Source organism: Hyperolius riggenbachi, chromosome 4, assembly GCF_040937935.1.
Source record: "Hyperolius riggenbachi isolate aHypRig1 chromosome 4, aHypRig1.pri, whole genome shotgun sequence".
NCBI lineage: Eukaryota > Metazoa > Chordata > Amphibia > Anura > Hyperoliidae > Hyperolius > Hyperolius riggenbachi.
In genome coordinates, this window is record NC_090649.1 from 149,113,331 (window position 1) to 149,133,198 (window position 19,868).

At 44.6% G+C, this 19,868-nt stretch overlaps 1 protein-coding gene across 1 annotated transcript in view; it reads left to right on the forward strand.

The window, feature by feature from the left end:
- SLC9A9 (solute carrier family 9 member A9) overlaps positions 1 to 19,868 on the forward strand; it is a 954,803-nt gene that overhangs the window by 22,558 nt on the left and 912,377 nt on the right. Inside the window, exon 2 of the mRNA XM_068280765.1 lies at positions 14,809 to 15,011. Coding sequence (XP_068136866.1) covers positions 14,809 to 15,011 — 203 coding nt within the window. The remainder of the gene's footprint in view (positions 1 to 14,808; positions 15,012 to 19,868) is intronic.

Genomic DNA, 19,868 nt, shown 5'->3' on the forward strand with positions numbered 1-19,868 from the left:
GAGATTCGGGGTCAGGTGATCACCAGAACCCCAAATTACCCATGCACAGAGTGCGCACTTTAGCACTAGTCTCATAGCGGCACACAGGTCAGGTGCTACATGGCCGTTGCCGTGCACCAAAAGCACCTGCTTTGCAGTGCAAGGACACACCTAATTTAGGTTTACTCATGTTAGTCCACAAAATCTCTAGAGTTCCTCTTGCATGCAGAAAATGAGGTACTACACAGCAAGGTCTCTACAGAACCAGCATGGCAAGCATAGGAGGCACCTGCTACTACTAGTACTATTAGCATGCTTTTGGAATGTTTGTTTTGCTTTGTATTCCTAGCTTTCATAGTGGAACGTCTGCATTTTCCACCATTGAAAGAGCTGTTCTGTGGAAGGCAAATGGAGTCTGCATCATTAATTATTTAAAGAAGCTCAATTTCATTCAAGTTCTCATGCAAATTATGGCATGCTACATAACTTTTGGCAGCTAGAATGAATGCATCCATCTCTTATGAAGAAGAAAAAAAATCTACACCTTAATATGCATTGACATTTGTCCCATGACAGTGGTATAGTTAGCTGTGAAATTTGATATTTAATTCAACGTATAGCTGTACTTTGGCCTCTTAAAATGCAGTTACACTATTCTGATGGTAATAGTATTTTACGCAGCATGATCTTGTATTTTAGACGTACATTCTAGCATCATTCATGTATCACTTTCTTTTTAATTAAGCCTGTTTTGCCGTAAATCATAATCATACTGTCACATCATCTGCACATTCTTGTTCTAAAATGTGCCTTCCTGTGTTTAGTGCTGCTGTAGACTGTGTTGCAGACACTGGGTTGTTGTTTTTTTGGGTCATCTTTATTTGTATTGCTGGCAGCATTGCAGACACAAGTTTGGTTGGGTTTTTTTTTTTTTGGTCATCTTCGTCTTCATATTACTGAGGCTAAGTTCACAGTGGGACGTTAAAGTCGCGCGTTAAAACAACATTTAACGCAGAATAACTCACTGCAATGAAAAATCAATGCGCTGTTCACAGTGCACACGTTGCATCGGTGTCTAACGCTGCACGTTAAGTAAAAGTACTGCATGCAGTGCGTTATACACGTTATTAGCTGTGTTGGACTGTTTGCACATGCTCAGTAATGACTTGGAAGCATACTTTTCATTGCCTTTATTTTTTACTGTATCTGCTGTATGCGACGGTAACGCTGCGTTTCCACTTTTTGGGCGCGTTGCGACGTAAGCTTGCGGTGTGACTTTAACGTGGCATCAAAATGCAATGTCCCACTGTGAATCTAGCCTTAGGGCCAATTCACGCTACAAGAGCTTTTTAAATGCTAGAGATTTTAAAAACTCTTGCTAATGCAGTGCTATGGGGGATTTTTAGAAAATCACATCACTCCAGTTTGAACACACACATAGGATAACATTAGCAAGAGCTTTTAAAATCACATGCTCTTTTCTACTTCAGGGTGCTAACTTTGCAATATAATCTGTTTTCAGGTCCACTTAGAACGATGTCTTCAGGCCCATTGAGAACGCTGGACCACTAGCTAGGATGTATTCTGTATATGCAATGTCTGTTCCATCTATTTGGTATACATTGGGAACACAGAATACAATATATACTTTATATTATACTGGTTATGTGTCATTATGCAATCAGTTATATTAGATCCGGATTTTTTTTGCTGAAGTCATTATATTTTACTATCTGGCTATATAATCTAGGGGAGTCATGTATCTAAACAAACAGCTTAGACCGAAGTTGAAATGAATTGAACGAATATGCATTATAAGTACCTACAGCTGTTTATTATGGTCTGTACTGCCACCTTTTAAAATTTTAATTTGTAAAGACTTTGTATAACTTTGTCCAAACACTAGTGCACATGACAGGCCGGGGCCCCAAGCACTGCCACTACTTGGGACCCCAAAACAAGCATGTAACACAATAAGGGGGCGCAGGCAAGCCCTTAGTCCTTTGTCCTCTGATTTTTTTCCCCCACTTGTTCTCCTTTGATTGCCCGATGAAGTGGGATTTTGCCCATGAAACGTGTTGCATGCTGGAGATTTAAATGATATTTTTGTAATAAGAATAACGAATAACCAACTTCCCCCTTTTAAAACTCTTTTTAGATGGTTTTACTCTACTTTGGCGCCCCTGTTCAAAAATGTTGCATTTTGTCTAGTCCACCCTTGGTGGAGCGGTGTTATCCCCATTTTCCTATCCACAGAGAGAGACTTCCTATACCTGAATGGGGTCAGGTCATAATTCTCCCCACCTGGTCGGTAACCCATGTTTGTGAGTATATAAAATTACTCTTTTATTATCATTTTTGAACTTTTAACTACTACACTATATTGGGCTCTCTGTCTTCTCTGTCTTCTTTTCTTTTTTGTTTTTTCAAATGCGCTTAGACAAGCTCTTGTAGTGTGCACCAGCCCTAAGGCCTCTTTCATAGTGCGACGTTAAAGTTGCACGTTAGAAATTGTTATAACGCAGACTAACGCACAGAAATACAAACTCTGTGTGACATTCACAGTGCACACGTTGCATTGTGTGTAACGCGAAGCAATATTTAGAAAGTGCTGCATGCTGTGCGTTTAGCAATACGTTTGCTGCGTTATGTGTGTTGCACATGCTCAGTAAGGTTTGTTTTTTTTAAAAATGTAACGCATATGCCGTTTTTGATCCATCACTGTGCGACGAAAACGGCACACCAAACACAGGGCTAAAGAATGTACTATAACGTCCACGTTATAGTCTTTCAATGCGTTGCATTAGGGGCACGTTATGCAACCTTAATGTCGCATCAAACGCAACGTCCCACTATGAAAGCGGCCCAAGGGCTCATGCAATTTTGCAAACATTGAATTCTTAATGTGGACTGCAGCAGCCACCAGGAGTGCTGGAATACTGTACTTGCAGAGCCCATGTGAAAAAAGCTTTACAGTGTATTTACTGATCTTGTTAGTAAGTTGCCATGAAGAAGTTGAACATAAGCTGCTCATAAAAATCATGACTAGATAAAGATCTTAAAATAGCAGATAGCAGGAAATGATTTTGCATGCACGGTCAGATTTACCCATGGTTATTTACTGTGTGTGCATGAATAATGAATGTATCGTTCTTTTTGTGTGATGTGTCCAAAAGAAGAATCTTTTTATTTTTTTTATTTTTTAACTCCCACAACATAATAAAGGCAAACCATTCACCAAGTAGCTTCATCAGTAAAATTGGTTGAAGGAATTTATTTTTATTGTAGTGACTTGCATAGTACAGTATATAGTGTGGTCACTAACTGTCCCTTAGAGGAGATCACAATCGAATCCCTACCATAGTCATGTCTCCATCATATCCAAGATCAGTTTTTAGGGAAGCCAATTAACTTATCTGTATGTTTTGGGATTTTGGAGGAAACCAGAGTGCCTGGAGGAAACCCACACAAACACACAAACTCCATGCAGGGAGTGTCTTTGCCTAGATTAGGACTAGGCACTTAGTGCTCCAAGGGTTTATTCACTGTGCCACTATGCCACCCTTGAAGTAGCCTGGGATGGGATGTTCTAGGTGGATTTGGGTAGTTGCAGTTAAGGTTCTGGAACTATTGAAGCTCTTCATCTTGGATAGCTGGGCTGTCTGGAATAGGGAAGAGCATCAGCAGGTCCTGTTACACCTCTGCTGTAATGGTTAGCTCAGTATTTCTTTTGAACTGATGAAGTCAACTCCTTAACCCCTTCAGGACTAAAGACGTTACAGTTACGTCCTCTGTGTGGCTGTCTGTGGCTGATAGGACCAGAGCTGGAACAAGGTCCTCCAGCACCCAAGGCTGAGACACCAAAATGCGTCCCTCCATCCCTCCCACCCCAGCCGTCACACACTGATTGCTATTAGACTGAGGCCTCGTTCACATCATTTAGCGCAGATGGCTGTGCGATTGGAACGCAACGCGTCCGATCGCACGCCATCTGCGCTCCTATGCGCTGCGCTGCAGATCCCATTCATTACAATGAATGGGATCTGCGCTGCGATTCCCAAAAATGCGTGCAGCACGCGATAGCGCAATCGCGCTGCCACGCAGCGCATATGATGGGAACGGTAGAAGGGCTGTCTATGCCCTTCTACCGTTCTTGCGTGTCGCACACTATACGCGCTGCCAAAATGCGGACGGCAGCGCGTATAGTCTGAACGAGGCCTAAGAGGCACCCCAGGGTCCCCAACATCTTAATCTCTAGTTATCTGGCTTGCAGTTACTGCCATTTATCCCCTTTTCTTATTTCTCTCTGCTTAAAACACAAAAAGGGAATGATAGCTGAGCTGAGTGCGCCCCCTCCTACACAGCGCCCTGAGGCTGGAGCCTCTCTCGCCTCTGCCTCGGCCCGGCCCTGGATAGGACGTAACTGTAATGTCCCTGAAGTTCCTCCGTGGCCGATCGCACACACCCGAGAGGGGATATTCAGCTGTCATATGACAGCTGACATCTCCCCTCACTGATCAGGAGCCATGGCGATTGGCTCCTGATCACTACAATCGCCGCCGATTGTAGTGATCACTGAAGCAGCGGCGGCGGCTGAAGAGGAAGAAGAGGATCCACTAACCTCTCCTGACATGTGTCTGGCGATAGTCACTCTCCGTCGACTCTGCCCAGCATCTAACGAGCCCGTTGCGTGAGCATGACCGTTCACAATGCTTTTTACAAGCCACACCAACCGATTGAAGCTTCTCCATCGTCCACCGATTGTCATCCCTCTGCCTCCAATCGATAGCAACAGAACAGCATCGTTCTGCAAATTGTCGCTTCAGGGATCGTTTCTCGATCCCCGACAAGCGACAATTCTTGCATGTGTGTACTTAGCTTGATAGAGTTAACATAGTTTGGTTGAAAAAATGTTATCCCAAGTGGCAACATTTTTAGTTCTGTCAGGTGATCTGTACAGAATGCTTGTTTACCAAGAGTTCTATGCACAGAGGGAGATATTGCTTGCTTGGCAGTTGGAAAAAGTTGTTATTTCCCACAATGCAAGAAGGTCATGACATCATACTATGGGAGGGGTTGCACCACTATTTCAGCCTCACAGACCCCTCCTCCCCTTCCCAAATGATCTATTCAAGAAAAGGTTAAGATCTTTTTGGGGAAAGAGGGTATCTGCTACTGATTAGGCTGAAGTTCAATCCTGAGTTAAAGAGACTCCGTAACACAAATTGCATCCTGTTTTTTATCATCCTACAAGTTCCAAAAGCTATTCTAATGTGTTCTGGCTTACTGTAGCACTTTCTGCTATCACAGTCTCTGTAATAAATCAATGTATCTTTCCCCTGTCAGACTTGTCGGCCTGTGTCTGGAAGGCTGCCAAGTTCTTCAGTGTTGTGGTTCTGCTATGAACTCCCCCTTTCAGGCCCCTCTCTGCACACTGCCTGTGTGATATTTAGATTAGTGCAGCTTCTCTCTGCTCTCTTATCTTTTACAGGCTGGATAAATCGTCCTCTGAGCTGGCTGGGCTTTCACATACTGAGGAAATTCAGACAAGGGCAAAGCTGTTTGCAGGAAGAAAAAAGCAGCCTGAAACTTCAGTGCATGAGAGATGCAGGGGGAAAGAAACACACAAATGATCTCTTAGAGATTCAAAAGGAAGGGTGTATACAGCCTGCTTGTGTATGGATGTATTTTGTATGTGTGGACATACTGTACATCAACCTACTTCCTGTTTTGGTGGCCATTTTGTTTGTTTATAAACAAACTTTTAAAAACTGTTTTTAACCACTTTTAATGCGGCGGGGAGCGGCGAAATTGTGACAGAGGGTAATAGGAGATGTCCCCTAACGCACTGGTATGTTTACTTTTGTGCGATTTTAACAATACAGATTCTCTTTAAAGTTCCTCATCAATCTGGAGTTTGTTACTTTACCAACACATTTTGGATGCAAAACAGGTCTTGTATTCACAGTCTGTAACCTGCATATCAACCCACCCCCACCTCCCTGTGCCATCCAACACCATATTGCATTGATTATGCTGATCCCTCCTGTACCTTTTTTTTGCCAGGGCATATGAATACATTTTTGTGTTTTGTCTGTGGTTGTGATGTTTCGTGTGCATGGAGCTATTTACAGTAGCGTTCTTATGAAATCTACAGTATAACTGATAACATGATGAACCTCCAGCCACTCTTGTCTGAATGTACATTACTATTCTAACATTCGTTTACCCATCTTAAGTCTGGCTACCTTCCTGAGCTGTAAGTCTCTGGGGCAGCGACCATCTCCTCTACATTGTCATCTTGAAGGCTCTGGAACGGAGCCAGATGACTGGAAGAGCTCAGTGGTAGAGAGCAGCAGGAGAACTCCCTCTCACAGCTAAGTGGTTGTGGCAGCCACACTGCTCTTTTCTACACAATTATCAGTTTGCAGTGTCATATCTCATTTGTGACTGATTTGAAATGGAACACAGCATGGAGCAGAAATGTCCCTCTCCCCTCGCAGGTTACAAAATAAGGAACACATTATTAGCACATTTATTTTTACAGCATGTGTCGATGGAGGAAAGTGGAGCTGAAACCAGGTGGACAAAGCAAACACAGAGGAAAACTCATAAAGAGCTGTCAGCGTTAGACCCAAGTAGAACATTATAATCAGTGTAATTATACTGGATGAATCAGGCCTAGGGAGCGACAGAAGCACTGTAGAAATAATAAACTTCTATTTGGAGTCTATAGTGACTTCAAGATCATTAGTGAACCCGGGGGCTGACTGTCATCGTGGACAGGCATGAGGACAGGAAATGGAATCAGACTAGTTATTACATCTAGAATGGGATTGTCACTTTCTGGTACATGACTAGAACTGTTGCCATTGCAACAGCTCATATTTCTTGCATTCTTTGAATAGAGACTCCTGATTGGGTTTTTTGTATAAGGCTTCCCTCTTTTCTACAGGGTTTTATATTTAACTCTTTGTTGTAGCGACATTGTTTTCATAGACTACTGTGCAATCTTTGCTCAGGTTTTGGGACCTCACAAATCACAGTATATACTCGAGTATAAGCCGATACGAGTATAAGCGGACCCCCAACTTTTAACTCCAAAAACAGGGAAAAGTGAGTGACCTGAGTATAAGCCGAGGGTAGGAAATGCTGCAGGGACCCGATGGACTTTGGGGGTCTGGAAGAGGCCCCAAGTAAGTAAATGGCAACTTTTTGGTGGTGTGGGTGCAATGATTATTCTAATAATTAAAAATAATGTTGTCTAATGGAAAAAGAACAGGAGCTCAGGGGTTGCTGTTATCCTGCAAGCATGCTCACTGTTATCATTGTTCCTGGCCCAATATGATATTGTCTGTGAACCATGTGGACCCAGGCAGTAATGGAAGGCCAGGGAGGGTACCAGCAAGAAGGGTTCTGCCTGTAAATAATGTCACAGCACTCCCTTCACACAGAGTGCTGTCTCTCTCCTAGTGCCTTGCCCGCATGTGTACATATCAAGTGTCCCCCTCATAAACTAGTGCTGTGCTGGCGTGCAGATCCTTGTGGGCCCCCCCCCCCCTCCATGTGCGGGTATGCGGTGGTAATGATTATGAATTGCTTACCAGTATATGCAGTGATATGATGTGAATTGCGCCCCCTCCTCCACCCCCCCCCCCCCCGTATATATGCGAAGTGATGCGCAACGGAGCGTGCTTCCTTCACTCACCGGTCAGCGCCGTCCGCTTCGATTCTACATCGGCCTCTCTCTCATAGCTATGACACCCGGTCAGCTCCATCCACCTCAATGCCGTATCAGCCTCTCTCCGTCTCATCCCTATGACGCCCTTCACCACCAGAGGGGCTGATACGGCATCGAGGTGGACGGAGCTGACCGGGTGTCATAGCGATGAGAGAGAGAGAGGCCGATGCGGAATGGAGGCGGACGGCGCTGAACAGTGAGTGAAGGAAGCACGCTCCGTTACGCATCACTCCACATATACTGGGGGCAGGGCCGGATTTAGGCCAAGGCAACCTAGGCCAAGGCCTAGGGCACCACAGTAGCAAGGGCACCAAAGCAGCAGGCTAAACTGATGCAGCATTTGCAAGCTGCAACGCAGGGAGATCAAGCGAGTGCCTGACTGCGGTACTCTGCTGCTAGCCGCCTGTGCAGTAGCCACCTTGCTCTCTGTGTACATTTGCATTGTGGCCGGTGGCAATGGACTTGGACATGGACTGTAATGGAGATGGAAAGGAAGAGAAAGCTTCTGCACTGGAGACGAACTGAGAAATGAGAGACACTGACGGCTGCTGCAGTGTGAAGGCGAGCTGGCTACCTATACTGAAGGGGGCGCGGAGGAGGGATTAAGGGAGTCATCTGGCTACCTATACTCGAGGGAAAGGGGAGGGGTCATTTGACTACATATACTGTGGGGGAGTCATAAGGCTACCTATACCAGAGGGAAGGGGGAGGGGTCATCTCGCTACCTATACTGAAGGAAGTGGCCTTGGGCGGTAATGAGTACAAATCCGGCCCTGACTGGGGGGGCACAATTCACATCACTCTGCATATATCGGGCGGTATAACAGCACTGCACGCCATCCACAACATTGTTTATGAGGAGGACACTCGCTTTATACACATGCCGACAAGGTACTCGGAGGGAGAGCTGCCTCAGTTTTTCACATGGCGGGGGTACTCAGGAGAGGTGACTCGAATATAAGCCGACACCCCCACTTATAGGCCATTTTGGGCGTTCAAAAAGTCGGCTTATACTCAAGTATATACGGTATATACAGATTTGCAGTTTTGTGGTTTAAACGTTATATTGGTTTTCAACATATAATGTGGTAACATACAATGACACAAGTCTTGTTCAAGTGTTATCAAGTACATTAAGCACCAGTAAAGATAAAAGGTAACTGTACAACTTGTTTAACACAGTGGTGCCCAACCTTTATTTACCCGAGAGCCACACTTCATATTAAGATAAATCTCACGGGCCAGAACACATACATACAAAATTTAAATTTCAATCTTTAACATTTTTCTAATTAACATGGCTTAGGAAAAGAAAGAAAATGATAAACCAGGATTTATTGTACTCACCATTTGATGCCCATTTTCTCAATGTGAAGTTTGCAGCTGTTTTTCAGAAACCAATTTCTGAATATTTGGCTCCAAATTTGTAACATTTATTCTTAATGCAGAATGAAAGGGTTATTGCTGTGACCAGCAGCTTTCTGGGTGATCAGAAAGCTGCTGTGTGAGCTTGTGGGTAGTTGCGGCCTACTGTTCAGCTAGAAGCCGGGGCCTCAATTATTTGCCCCAGCCGAGCCGCGGCTGAAGGTCGGCAGGGGGTGGGGCAAACACTTTATGGGGCCAAGAAACTTTTTTACAGGCTGGCCGGGCAGTGGGAGATGGCTGGCAACCCTTGAGATCGGAGGACTGCAGAAATGGCAAAGCGTTCAGAAGGGAGAGGAGAGCCGAAGCATGAAGAACCTGTCCTAACGGTTACCGGTGCCATCTCCAGCCCCACAGCAGATTCTTCACTTGTCCCTACCCTCGCCTATTGGATGCTGCAGGAACCTCCCTTTTAATAGGAATAAGCCTTATTCTTATTGGAGGAAAGTTCTTCAGCAACCAATGGGTGAGTGTCTCTAACTATCACAGCACTACTGCAGAGAACACGAGTACGCTGTTTACATATGACGCAATCCCCTGATCCTCAGCATCCTTGTGATGGTACACTTCCGTGGGCCACAAAAGACAGCTTTGTGGGCTGCAAATGGCCCGCGGGTCATAGGTTGGGCACAGCTGCTTTAACACAAACTAGTTTGATTACGCCAATGTAGGCTTCACTAGTGCAGTGGTTCCCAACCTTTTCCTGCCCGGGGAACACTTTCTGACCAAATTTTTCTCCGGGGAACGGTGGGGGTGGGGGGGGGGGGGGGGGCGGATGTTTGCGCGACCTAGTGGACAGTGCAGTGCGCAGCAGGCTATGGATAGGGGGGGGGGGGGCTGGGGTGCGGCTGCATAGCTAGCATAGTTGCCCCAGTGTAGGAGGGAGTTTAGTTGCCTCAGTATAGCTAGTATAGTGCCCCAGTCTAGCCAGTATAGTGCCCCCAGTATAGCCAGTATAGTGCCCCAGTATAGCCAGTATAGTGCCCCCAGTATAGCCAGTATAGTGCCCCAGTATAGCCAGTATAGTGCCCCAGTATAGCCAGAATAGTGCCCCAGTATAGCCAGTATAGTGCCCCAGTATAGCCAGTATAGTGCCCCCAGTATAGTGCCCTAGTATAGCCAGCATAGTGCCCCAGTATAGCCAGAATAGTGCCCCAGTATAGCCAGTATAGTGCCCCAGTATAGCCAGTATAGTGCCCCAGTATAGCCAGTATAGTGCCCCAGTATAGCCAGAATAGTGCCCCAGTATAGCCAGAATAGTGCCCCCAGTATAGCCAGAATAGTGCCCCAGTATAGCCAGAATAGTGCCTCAGTATAGCCAGAATAGTGCCCCCAGTATAGCCAGAATAGTGCCCCCAGTATAGCCAGAATAGTGCCCCCAGTATAGCCAGTATAGTGCCCCAGTATAGCCAGAATAGTGCCCCAGTATAGCCAGAATAGTGCCCCAGTATAGCCAGAATAGTGCCCCCAGTATAGCCAGAATAGTGCCCCAGTATAGCCAGAATAGTGCCCCAGTATAGCCAGTATAGTGCCCCAGTATAGCCAGTATAGTGCCCCCAGTATAGTGCCCTAGTATAGCCAGCATAGTGCCCCAGTATAGCCAGAATAGTGCCCCAGTATAGCCAGTATAGTGCCCCAGTATAGCCAGTATAGTGCCCCAGTCTAGCCAGTATAGTGCCCCCAGTATAGCCAGTATAGTGCCCCAGTATAGCCAGTATAGTGCCCCAGTATAGCCAGTATAGTGCCCCAGTATAGCCAGAATAGTGCCCCAGTATAGCCAGTATAGTGCCCCAGTATAGCCAGTATAGTGCCCCCAGTATAGTGCCCTAGTATAGCCAGCATAGTGCCCCAGTATAGCCAGAATAGTGCCCCAGTATAGCCAGTATAGTGCCCCAGTATAGCCAGTATAGTGCCCCAGTATAGCCAGTATAGTGCCCCAGTATAGCCAGAATAGTGCCCCAGTATAGCCAGAATAGTGCCCCCAGTATAGCCAGAATAGTGCCCCAGTATAGCCAGAATAGTGCCTCAGTATAGCCAGAATAGTGCCCCCAGTATAGCCAGAATAGTGCCCCCAGTATAGCCAGAATAGTGCCCCCAGTATAGCCAGTATAGTGCCCCAGTATAGCCAGAATAGTGCCCCAGTATAGCCAGAATAGTGCCCCAGTATAGCCAGAATAGTGCCCCCAGTATAGCCAGAATAGTGCCCCAGTATAGCCAGAATAGTGCCCCAGTATAGCCAGAATAGTGCCCCAGTATAGCTAGTATAGTGCCCCAGAATAGTGCCCCAGTATAGCCAGTATAGTGCCCCCAGTATAGTCAGAATAGTGCCCCCAGTATAGCCAGTATAGTGCCCCCAGTATAGCCAGAATAGTGCCCCAGTATAGCCAGAATAGTGCCCCAGTATAGCCAGAATAGTGCCCCAGTATAGCCAGTATAGTGCCCCAGTATAGCTAGTATAGTGCCCCAGAATAGTGCCCCAGTATGGGTAGGTGGTGCCCCCCGCCCGTCCCTGCTGCTGTTATTACCTTAGCAGCGGCCGCTCTCCCCTCTCCAGCGCATGTGTTTATTTAAGGCAAGCAGCGTATCTCCCGGCTGCTCTGTGATGCGACAGGAAGCAGGGCAGCGGCTTCCTGTAGCGGCGATATGTATCGCCGTTACTATGGTAACCGAGCCCTGATTCCTGCGCATCACAGAGCAGCCGGGAGATACACTGCTTGCCTTAAAGGGACTCCGAGCAGTGCAGAAACTATGGAAAGATGCATATCATTTTAAAGCTCTCTTTCTCCTCTTTCCAATGATATATAAACCACCACCCTACGTCTTTTAGTTTTCGCTATTTTCGCGATTGAAATTGCTGCGACCGCGTTTTCAATCGCGGAAATAGAGAAAACTAAAAGGCGGAGGGTGACGATTTAGGTGTCGTCAGAAAGAGGAGAAAGAGAGCTTTAAAATGATATCCATCAAGCCATAGTTATATTGTATTACACAGGACGACACTTTCCCCAGTGTCAGCAGCTCCATTCAGCAGAATGGAGCTGCTGACTTTAGGAAAAAGTCGTCCTGTGTAATACAATGTAACTATGGAAAGATGCATATCATTTTAAAGCTCTCTTTCTCCTCTTTCTGACGACACCTAAATCGTCGTCCTACGCCTTTTAGTTTTCTCTATTTTCACGATCGAAATCGCGGCCGCGGCAATTTCAATCGCGAAAATAGTGAAAACTAAAAGGCGTAGGGTGGAAAGAGGAGAAAGAGAGCTTTAAAATGATATGCATCTTTCCATAGTTTCTGCACTGCTCGGAGTCCCTTTAAATAAACACATGCGCTTGGAGAGGGGAGAGCGGCCACTGCTAAGGTAATAGCAGCAGCGGCCGCGGGGACGTGCGGGAGGGGGGGGGGAAGAGGACGGCACACCAGGCAACATGCTGCGGCACACTGGTTGAAAAACGCTGCACTAGTGCTCCAGTGCTTTCAACCTGCTTTCTGGGACACATATCAAATCAAGTGAGAAAAGCTAGTCCAGAGAAAAAAGGACTAGGAAATTACAGAGTTTTATATTTTGTCATCTGGGAACCAACAAAACACCAAAGAGCAGTGGGTCAAGCCTGGTGGTACGCTACAAAGATGAGAAAGAGAAAGTGAGAATGAGGAAAGTGGGAGGGAAGAACAAATTTGCAGTTTTAATAGGATTTAACATAAGCCACAAAATAGCACTTTGTTTCAAAGCATGATAACTATACAACAGGAAGATAAAAAGCGCTCTTTTAGAAGATCCATGTACACTACCATCTCATTTAGTCAACAAACTTGACCAAGTGATGGGGCTAAAAGTTGTAAGAGGAATGACTTTGATAGATGCTACTCCCACTGTAATGAATGCAGGAGCTGAAGAGTTTAACACCTTTTTTTCCATCTTGTGCACTGATTGCAGTGGAAGTTGTTTTTTACACATTATTCTTACAGTATTTATCCAATTTACTAGGTGTGTAACTTGGGTGCTTTGAAGGAAATTCTTGTCACAAATAGACTTGATTAGGAGTGTGATTATACTCCCGAAAATAACATTTCTGTAACTACTGTAGTTACATAAAAAAAACATTTGAAAGCATTTTCAAGCATTCCCTGTGTGTAAAAAATGTTTACTTTCACTGCAAAGAGCAGTATAGGATAGCTTATCACCTGCTTATCAGCAAATGTAACCATTGCCGGCTGAAGCTCTCTGCCTGGTCTCTTCACACTGCCCCCTCCTTTTCTGCCGAAGTGACTCAGGTTGATGTGATCTATTCAGTGGAGGGAGCAGAATGAAGACACATGCAGAGAGCTGTTCAGGGCACAATTATTATGTTTGCCGATGAGCCAGCGATAAGCAAGCTTCTGCTCCCTGCAGTGAAAGTAAACTATTTTTACCCACAGGGAATGCTTGGAGATGCTTGGCAATAACCCTGGCTGGCAAGTCTGCATTGGGAGTTTGTGGGGCCGGGCCTGTCATGGAGTTGAGGACTGTTTTTCTCAACCATGGGGACGAAGGGACTCTGTGTCTATTTTTCATTGTATGGGGGGGGTCTGGAGGGCGGTAGAGCAGTGAGCGCCGCTCAGTGTGGCAGGCAGCTCAGCTCGACTTAGCTCTTGGTCAGATCCCTCTGGCCTTTTTTTGTCTTTCTTTCGTCATGTGTTCTATGTAAGTATGTTTTTGGAAATGCGTACTCTGTGGAATGTTAAATGGTTGTCTGCTGTAATTGTTTTAACTTTGTACGATGTTTAACATATGTTACTGTACCATCACCGACCCTGCTTGCTTGTGCCAAAAATAATTCCGGGTACAACCCACCGTTGTACTTGGCGAAATAAATGATTCTGATTCTGGCAACCCACACTTAACAGTTCTGGGCTGAGTTCTGTGCCTATGTCAGCATGGAGTGGGAGAGTTAGGGAGAATAATGGACTCAGCCGGCACTCGAACGAGATGATCCAGCAATCGTGATATCTCTTTGACGCATCAAAGGTGTGTGTGTGTGTGTGTGTGTGTGTGGGGGGGGGGGGGTGCATGAGTCCTCTCTGCCGAAAATCTAGTCTGTGTACAGCAACCCCTGGTTACCCCTTCCCGATGCATGTGTGTATCAAAGGGAGATCCAGGCTGCATGTGTACAAGACTTAAGTGTATGTATGAATATTGCAGAGACAGTAGCTGTTCTAATTTTCAGTAGTATAGTGTTTTTTTTTTTTATAATAAAAAAAATATATGTACCATATACAGTGGTTTGCAAAAGTATTCGGCCCCCTTGAAGTTTTCCACATTTTGTCACATTACTGCCACAAACATGAATCAATTTTATTGGAATTCCATGTGAAAGACGAATACAAAGTGGTGTACACGTGAGAAGTGGAATGAAAATCATGAAACAATTTTTTATGTTCTCAGTAGATTTTGTACACAACTGGTATTGTCTATTTACACATGTCTATTCATTGAGTATACAGTTTTCTGTGGTCTCCCTGTATGAAGCTTTGGGAAATCGAAATAGAAAATATATGTAACCCTGACAACTTCCATCATAGACAGCAGCCCTCAGTAATTGGGTTTCAGTTATAATGCTATACACTGTATTTAATAATGGATAGAAAGAAAGAATTTCATTCTGACAATATATTTTTCCTGTTGTGTGTAGGTTTAGTAATGGGATTAATAATACGCTATGCCACCAAATCCTCTGAACAAGCGAGTGGGGCTGTGTATGACTGTGGAAGCCTGAAGAGCAATCCGTCAACGCTGCTTATTAATGTCACACACCATGTCTATCAGTATGAGTATCGGGGGGAGATCAACAAGCACAATGTCAAGAACGACCAGGGAAATGCAATGCTGCAGAAGGTAAGGGATGTGTGTAACCACCAGCCATACACGGATCATTTTGCTAACGATAAGGGCTCGTTTCCACTATCGCGAATCTGCATGCGTCCAACGCATGCAGATCCGCACATGTAATACAAGTGGATGGGCCTGTTTCCACTGTAGCGTTGTTGAGGTGCGTTTTTTTCAGCGTGAAAAAACGCACAAAAGAGCCAACGATTTCGCCTGCGTCGGGAATCCGTGCGAATCGGCGCTAATGTATTTAATAGTAAAAACGCATGCGTTTGTTACATGCGTTTTTACCCGCGATTTCGCGTGCGATTTCGCACCTTTTTCAATTTTATTTAGCCCTGGCAGTGTCATGGTTAATTTCGCATGGCACCCTGCCATGCGAAATCGCGGGTAAAAACGCATGTGGAAACGCATCCGCATGCGTTTTACAAGCGTCGGAATGCGGCCGAAATCGCGTCGCAACAGTGGAAACAAGCCCTAAGTCTGATTATTGCTAGTCAGGCTGTGAACTGCAAACATTTTTGTCTGATTCTGCTCATACTTTCCAATATAAAACTATTGTTTTTCTTATGGAAGCAGGGCTGTGGAGTCGGTACAAAAATCATCCAACTCCTCAGTTTATGAAACCACCCACTCCCGCTCCTACTCCAGGTACCCAAAATTGCTCCGACTCCTCGACTCCGACTTCTCAGCCCTGTATGGAAGGGTCGAGTGACTTTATTGTATAGTGGAGCTTGTCAAATGAAAAGGAAGGTTAATATAGCTAAATTTGGTTTAAAACTAGTCATAGTTATGTGTTTTACGCAATGGCATAGGTAGGTACTTCTATGGCTACAAGGAGCGAGCAGTGAAGCTTGTGTAATGGTGCTGCTCTTTAAGAATCCACCTCAATGGCTGTGAAATCTAGGATAAAGACAAAAAAATAGAGCACTTTCAGAGAACTAGTGGTAGGAAGGGCAGGTGTGCTGGAGTAATCTCACCTTGGGAAGTTCCTAGCAAGCCTGTACAGGTTTGTCCAGTGGCTGCGCTTGTTTCCCTCTGGATGAGGACTGGGCTTGGCAGTGTCCAGATTCTCCTCCATAGGAATGCAGGGCTGAAATCCATGGTTGTCTTTGCAGGTCTATACCTGGACTGTGTGCAAGATCCGCACAGCGTGGCCGCACCACTGACTGTGGCAAGTTGCGCTAGTGCAGGGTGTTGTGCAGTAATTTAGATTTCCAAAGTTCCCTGTTGCTTTGTGTGACTGTATAAACAGCTCCTGAAATGCATGCAGCAAATAAACCTTTTTTCAAAATAAACCAATAAGTACGACGTACGTATGGGGGAGGTGGTATGCATGGCTGTGTCAGCAGTATGCAAATCTATCAGCTCCCACAAGTCTCAGCGGTCACCTTGGGATGTTGTTAGAGCTGTGTTAATGGATGAATTAATGTTAAATAGGCATGCAGGTAGAACTAAAAGGTGCAGCAGTTCCTTACAAAGAGTAATGTAATTTCAAGAATAATTAAAAAAAACATTTTTGAGGGGGGGGGGGGGGGGTGCCCTAATGAGAATCCATAGTGTGGAAGACGGGCATATAGAGATAAAGACCACCACTGCTGCCCAGCGGTCACTAGTAGATGGTGAAAAAAAAAAAAAAAAAAAAAACAACAACAACAACAAAAACAAAAACAAAACAGCTACAAGCACACCCACTAAATTTATTGTCAGAAAGGTCTGGTGCACACCAGAGGAGTTTTTCTGAGCGTTTTGAGTTTTTTTAAATCTGCTGCTAATGTTATCCTATGTGTCTGTGCACACTGGAGCAATGAGGTTTTGTAAAAAAAAACAAAACCCATAGCATTACATTGGGAAGAGCTTTTGAAACCTCTAGAGCCCAAACGCTAGAGGTTTCAAAAGCTATTCTCAATGTAATGCTATGTTTTTTTTTTTGTTTTTTTTTTACAAAACCTCATTGCTCCAGTGTGCACAGACACATAGGATAACATTAGCAGCAGATTTAAAAACTCAAAACGCTCAGAAAAGCTCCTCTGGTGTGCACCAGGCCAAAGACAGTGGACGGGTGATGGCCTGTATGATCATCTCTCACATATACAAATCACACAGCTCCTGGGGTTCTCAGTGTTGCCCTGGAGTGATCTTGGGTCTGCATTATTAATAGTTGGGTATAATTAAATCCATAGGTGAGGTGTAATCAGACCACTGTTGCTTCTGGGAGACAATGGGCTCTATTCATAAAACATTTGCGGGGGAAAAAATCTTGGAGGGAAAATACTGCATCAGTATTTTAGACTTTTGTGTGCTAACTCATAAAAAAGTTTATACTTGCGATAATAGGTCGGAGAATTCCCGCACTAAACTAGCGGTATTGGCTGAGTTGATACATTTTCTCTGTGCAGGGACAGACTTAGTATAAAGTAGGCAGCCCCAGCATCCCTTTACATGTGCATTTTTTTTAAATTGCCTCTCCTTGCCCTGAATCTGCGCTGAATCTATCTAATAGTCTTTCTAAACAATCTATTTAATTGCTGCAGCTTAGAAGAACTTCAAGAAATGTTACACATGCAGGCTTTCTGATGTGAAATATATCTGAAAACAGGTACCCAAGGGGTTAAAAAACACAGTTTTGGTATTCTGGGACTGGGATGCAGTTTTTGTTCTGCTCTCACTGCAGCTGCCTGGGAGGTCTAACATTAGCTTGCCTGTTATCGCTGGCTTATCTCTTTTCTAAACAGTCGGTGTTCTCCGTGCTTATTCCGCTTGCTCTAATCTTTATGAATTAACCTCCAGTGACATATGTTGTGATAATCACTGCACAAGGTGGTAATTTCCCGCACTACTCAGGAATTGTAGCTTTTCATGCGGAAACAGCTTTTATGAATGGACACTTTGCTAAATGGTCAGGAAAGTCAGCTGTTTTGAGCATTACCGCATGCGGGAATGCTTTATGAATAGAGGCCAAAGTATAGAAGTTATTTGAATTTTTAGAAATTATCACCATAATGCCATTATACAGAAGGGAAAGGGGGGTAAAGAAACCATTGAGATGGAAACAAGACCCCAGTGTTAAGCTGCATGTATAGGGCATCAGCACCACAGTTCACACAATGAGAGAGCATAGCAAAAGTTAAAGAGAACCCGAGGTGTGTTTAAAGAGAATCTGTATTGTTAAAATCGCACAAAAGTAAACATACCAGTGCGTTAGGGGACATCTCCTATTACCCTCTGTCACAATTTCGCCGCTCCTCGCCGCATTAAAAGTGGTTAAAAACAGTTTAAAAAAGTTTGTTTATAAACAAACAAAATGGCCACCAAAACAGGAAGTAGGTTGATGTACAGTATGTCCACACATAGAAAATACATCCATACACAAGCAGGCTGTATACACCCTTCCTTTTGAATCTCAAGAGATCATTTGTGTGTTTCTTTCCCCCTGCAGCTATCTTCCACTGAAGTGTCAGGCTGTTTCTTCCTGCAGAGTGCAGACAGCTCTGCCTGTATGTAATTCCTCAGTATGTGAAAGCCCAGCCAGCTCAGAGGAGGATTTATCCAGCTTGTAAGAGAGAAGAGAGAAGCTGCCCTAATCTAAATAATACACAGGCAGTGTGCAGAGAGGGGGCTGGAGGGGGGAGATGCATCACAGAACCACAACACTGAAGAACTTGGCAGCCTTCCAGACACAGGCTGACAAGTCTGACAAGAGAGAGATAAGTTGATTTATTACAGAGACTGTCATAGTAGAACGTGCTGCAGTAAGCCAGAACACATTAGAATAGCCTTTGGAACTTGTAGGATGATAAAAAACAGGATGCAATTTTTGTTACTGAGTCTCTTTAACCATTTCAGCCCGCGGGGATTTTTCGCCTTATGCATCAGAGCAATTTTCACCTCACATTCATTCGCTAATAACTTTATCACTACTTATCACAATTTATTGATCTATATCTTGTTTTTTCCGCCACTAATTAGGCTTTCTGTGGGTGGTACATTTTGCTAAGAGCCACTTTACCGTAAATGCATTTTAACAAGATTAATAAGAAAAAAATGGAAAAAATTCATTATTTCTCAGTTTTCGCCCATTATAGCTTTAAAATAATCCACGCTACCATAATTAAAACCTATGTATTTTATTTGCCCGTATGTCTCGATTATTATACCATTTAAATTTTGTCCCTATCGCAATGTATGGCGCCAATATTTTATTTGTAAATAAAGGTGCATCGTTTCCGTTTTGCGTCCATTACTATTTACAAGCTTATAATTTTAAAAATGTTTGTAGTATACCCCCTTCAAATGCATATTTCAAAAGTTCAGACCCTTAGGTAACTATTTATGTTTGTTTTTTTTTTTTTTTTTCTAATTGTAATTTTTTTTTTTTTTACTATTAAAACTTTTATTTGGGTAATATTTTGGTGTGGGACATAAACTGTTAATTTTTAATATTGTTAGCTGTGTAAATAGTAATGTAAAAAATGTGTAGCTGCAGTTTTACTATTTGGCCACAAGATGGCCACCTTCGTTTTTTGTTTCCCTCCTTGTACTTCTCTCTAAGCGGAAGTACAAGGGGGATGCGGAAATCTCTCCGGGTAGAAGAGCCGGAGCCTCACAGGTGAGCGCTTCGGTTTTTCTGCGGGGGAAAGGGATCGGTGATCGGGAACCATGTTCCCTTTCACTGACCCCAGGGCTACCGGGCGGCACAGCGGGGATGCGGGGGCGCGCCCGCGATCGCAGGCGGGAGCGCGCCCAAGCGCGGGAGCGCTGCAGAGCTGCCGCCCGGACGTGAGCTTCACGTCCGGGCGGCGGAAATGGTTAAAGAATGTTATCTGCATACAGAGGCTGGATCTGCCTATACAGCCCAGCCTCTGT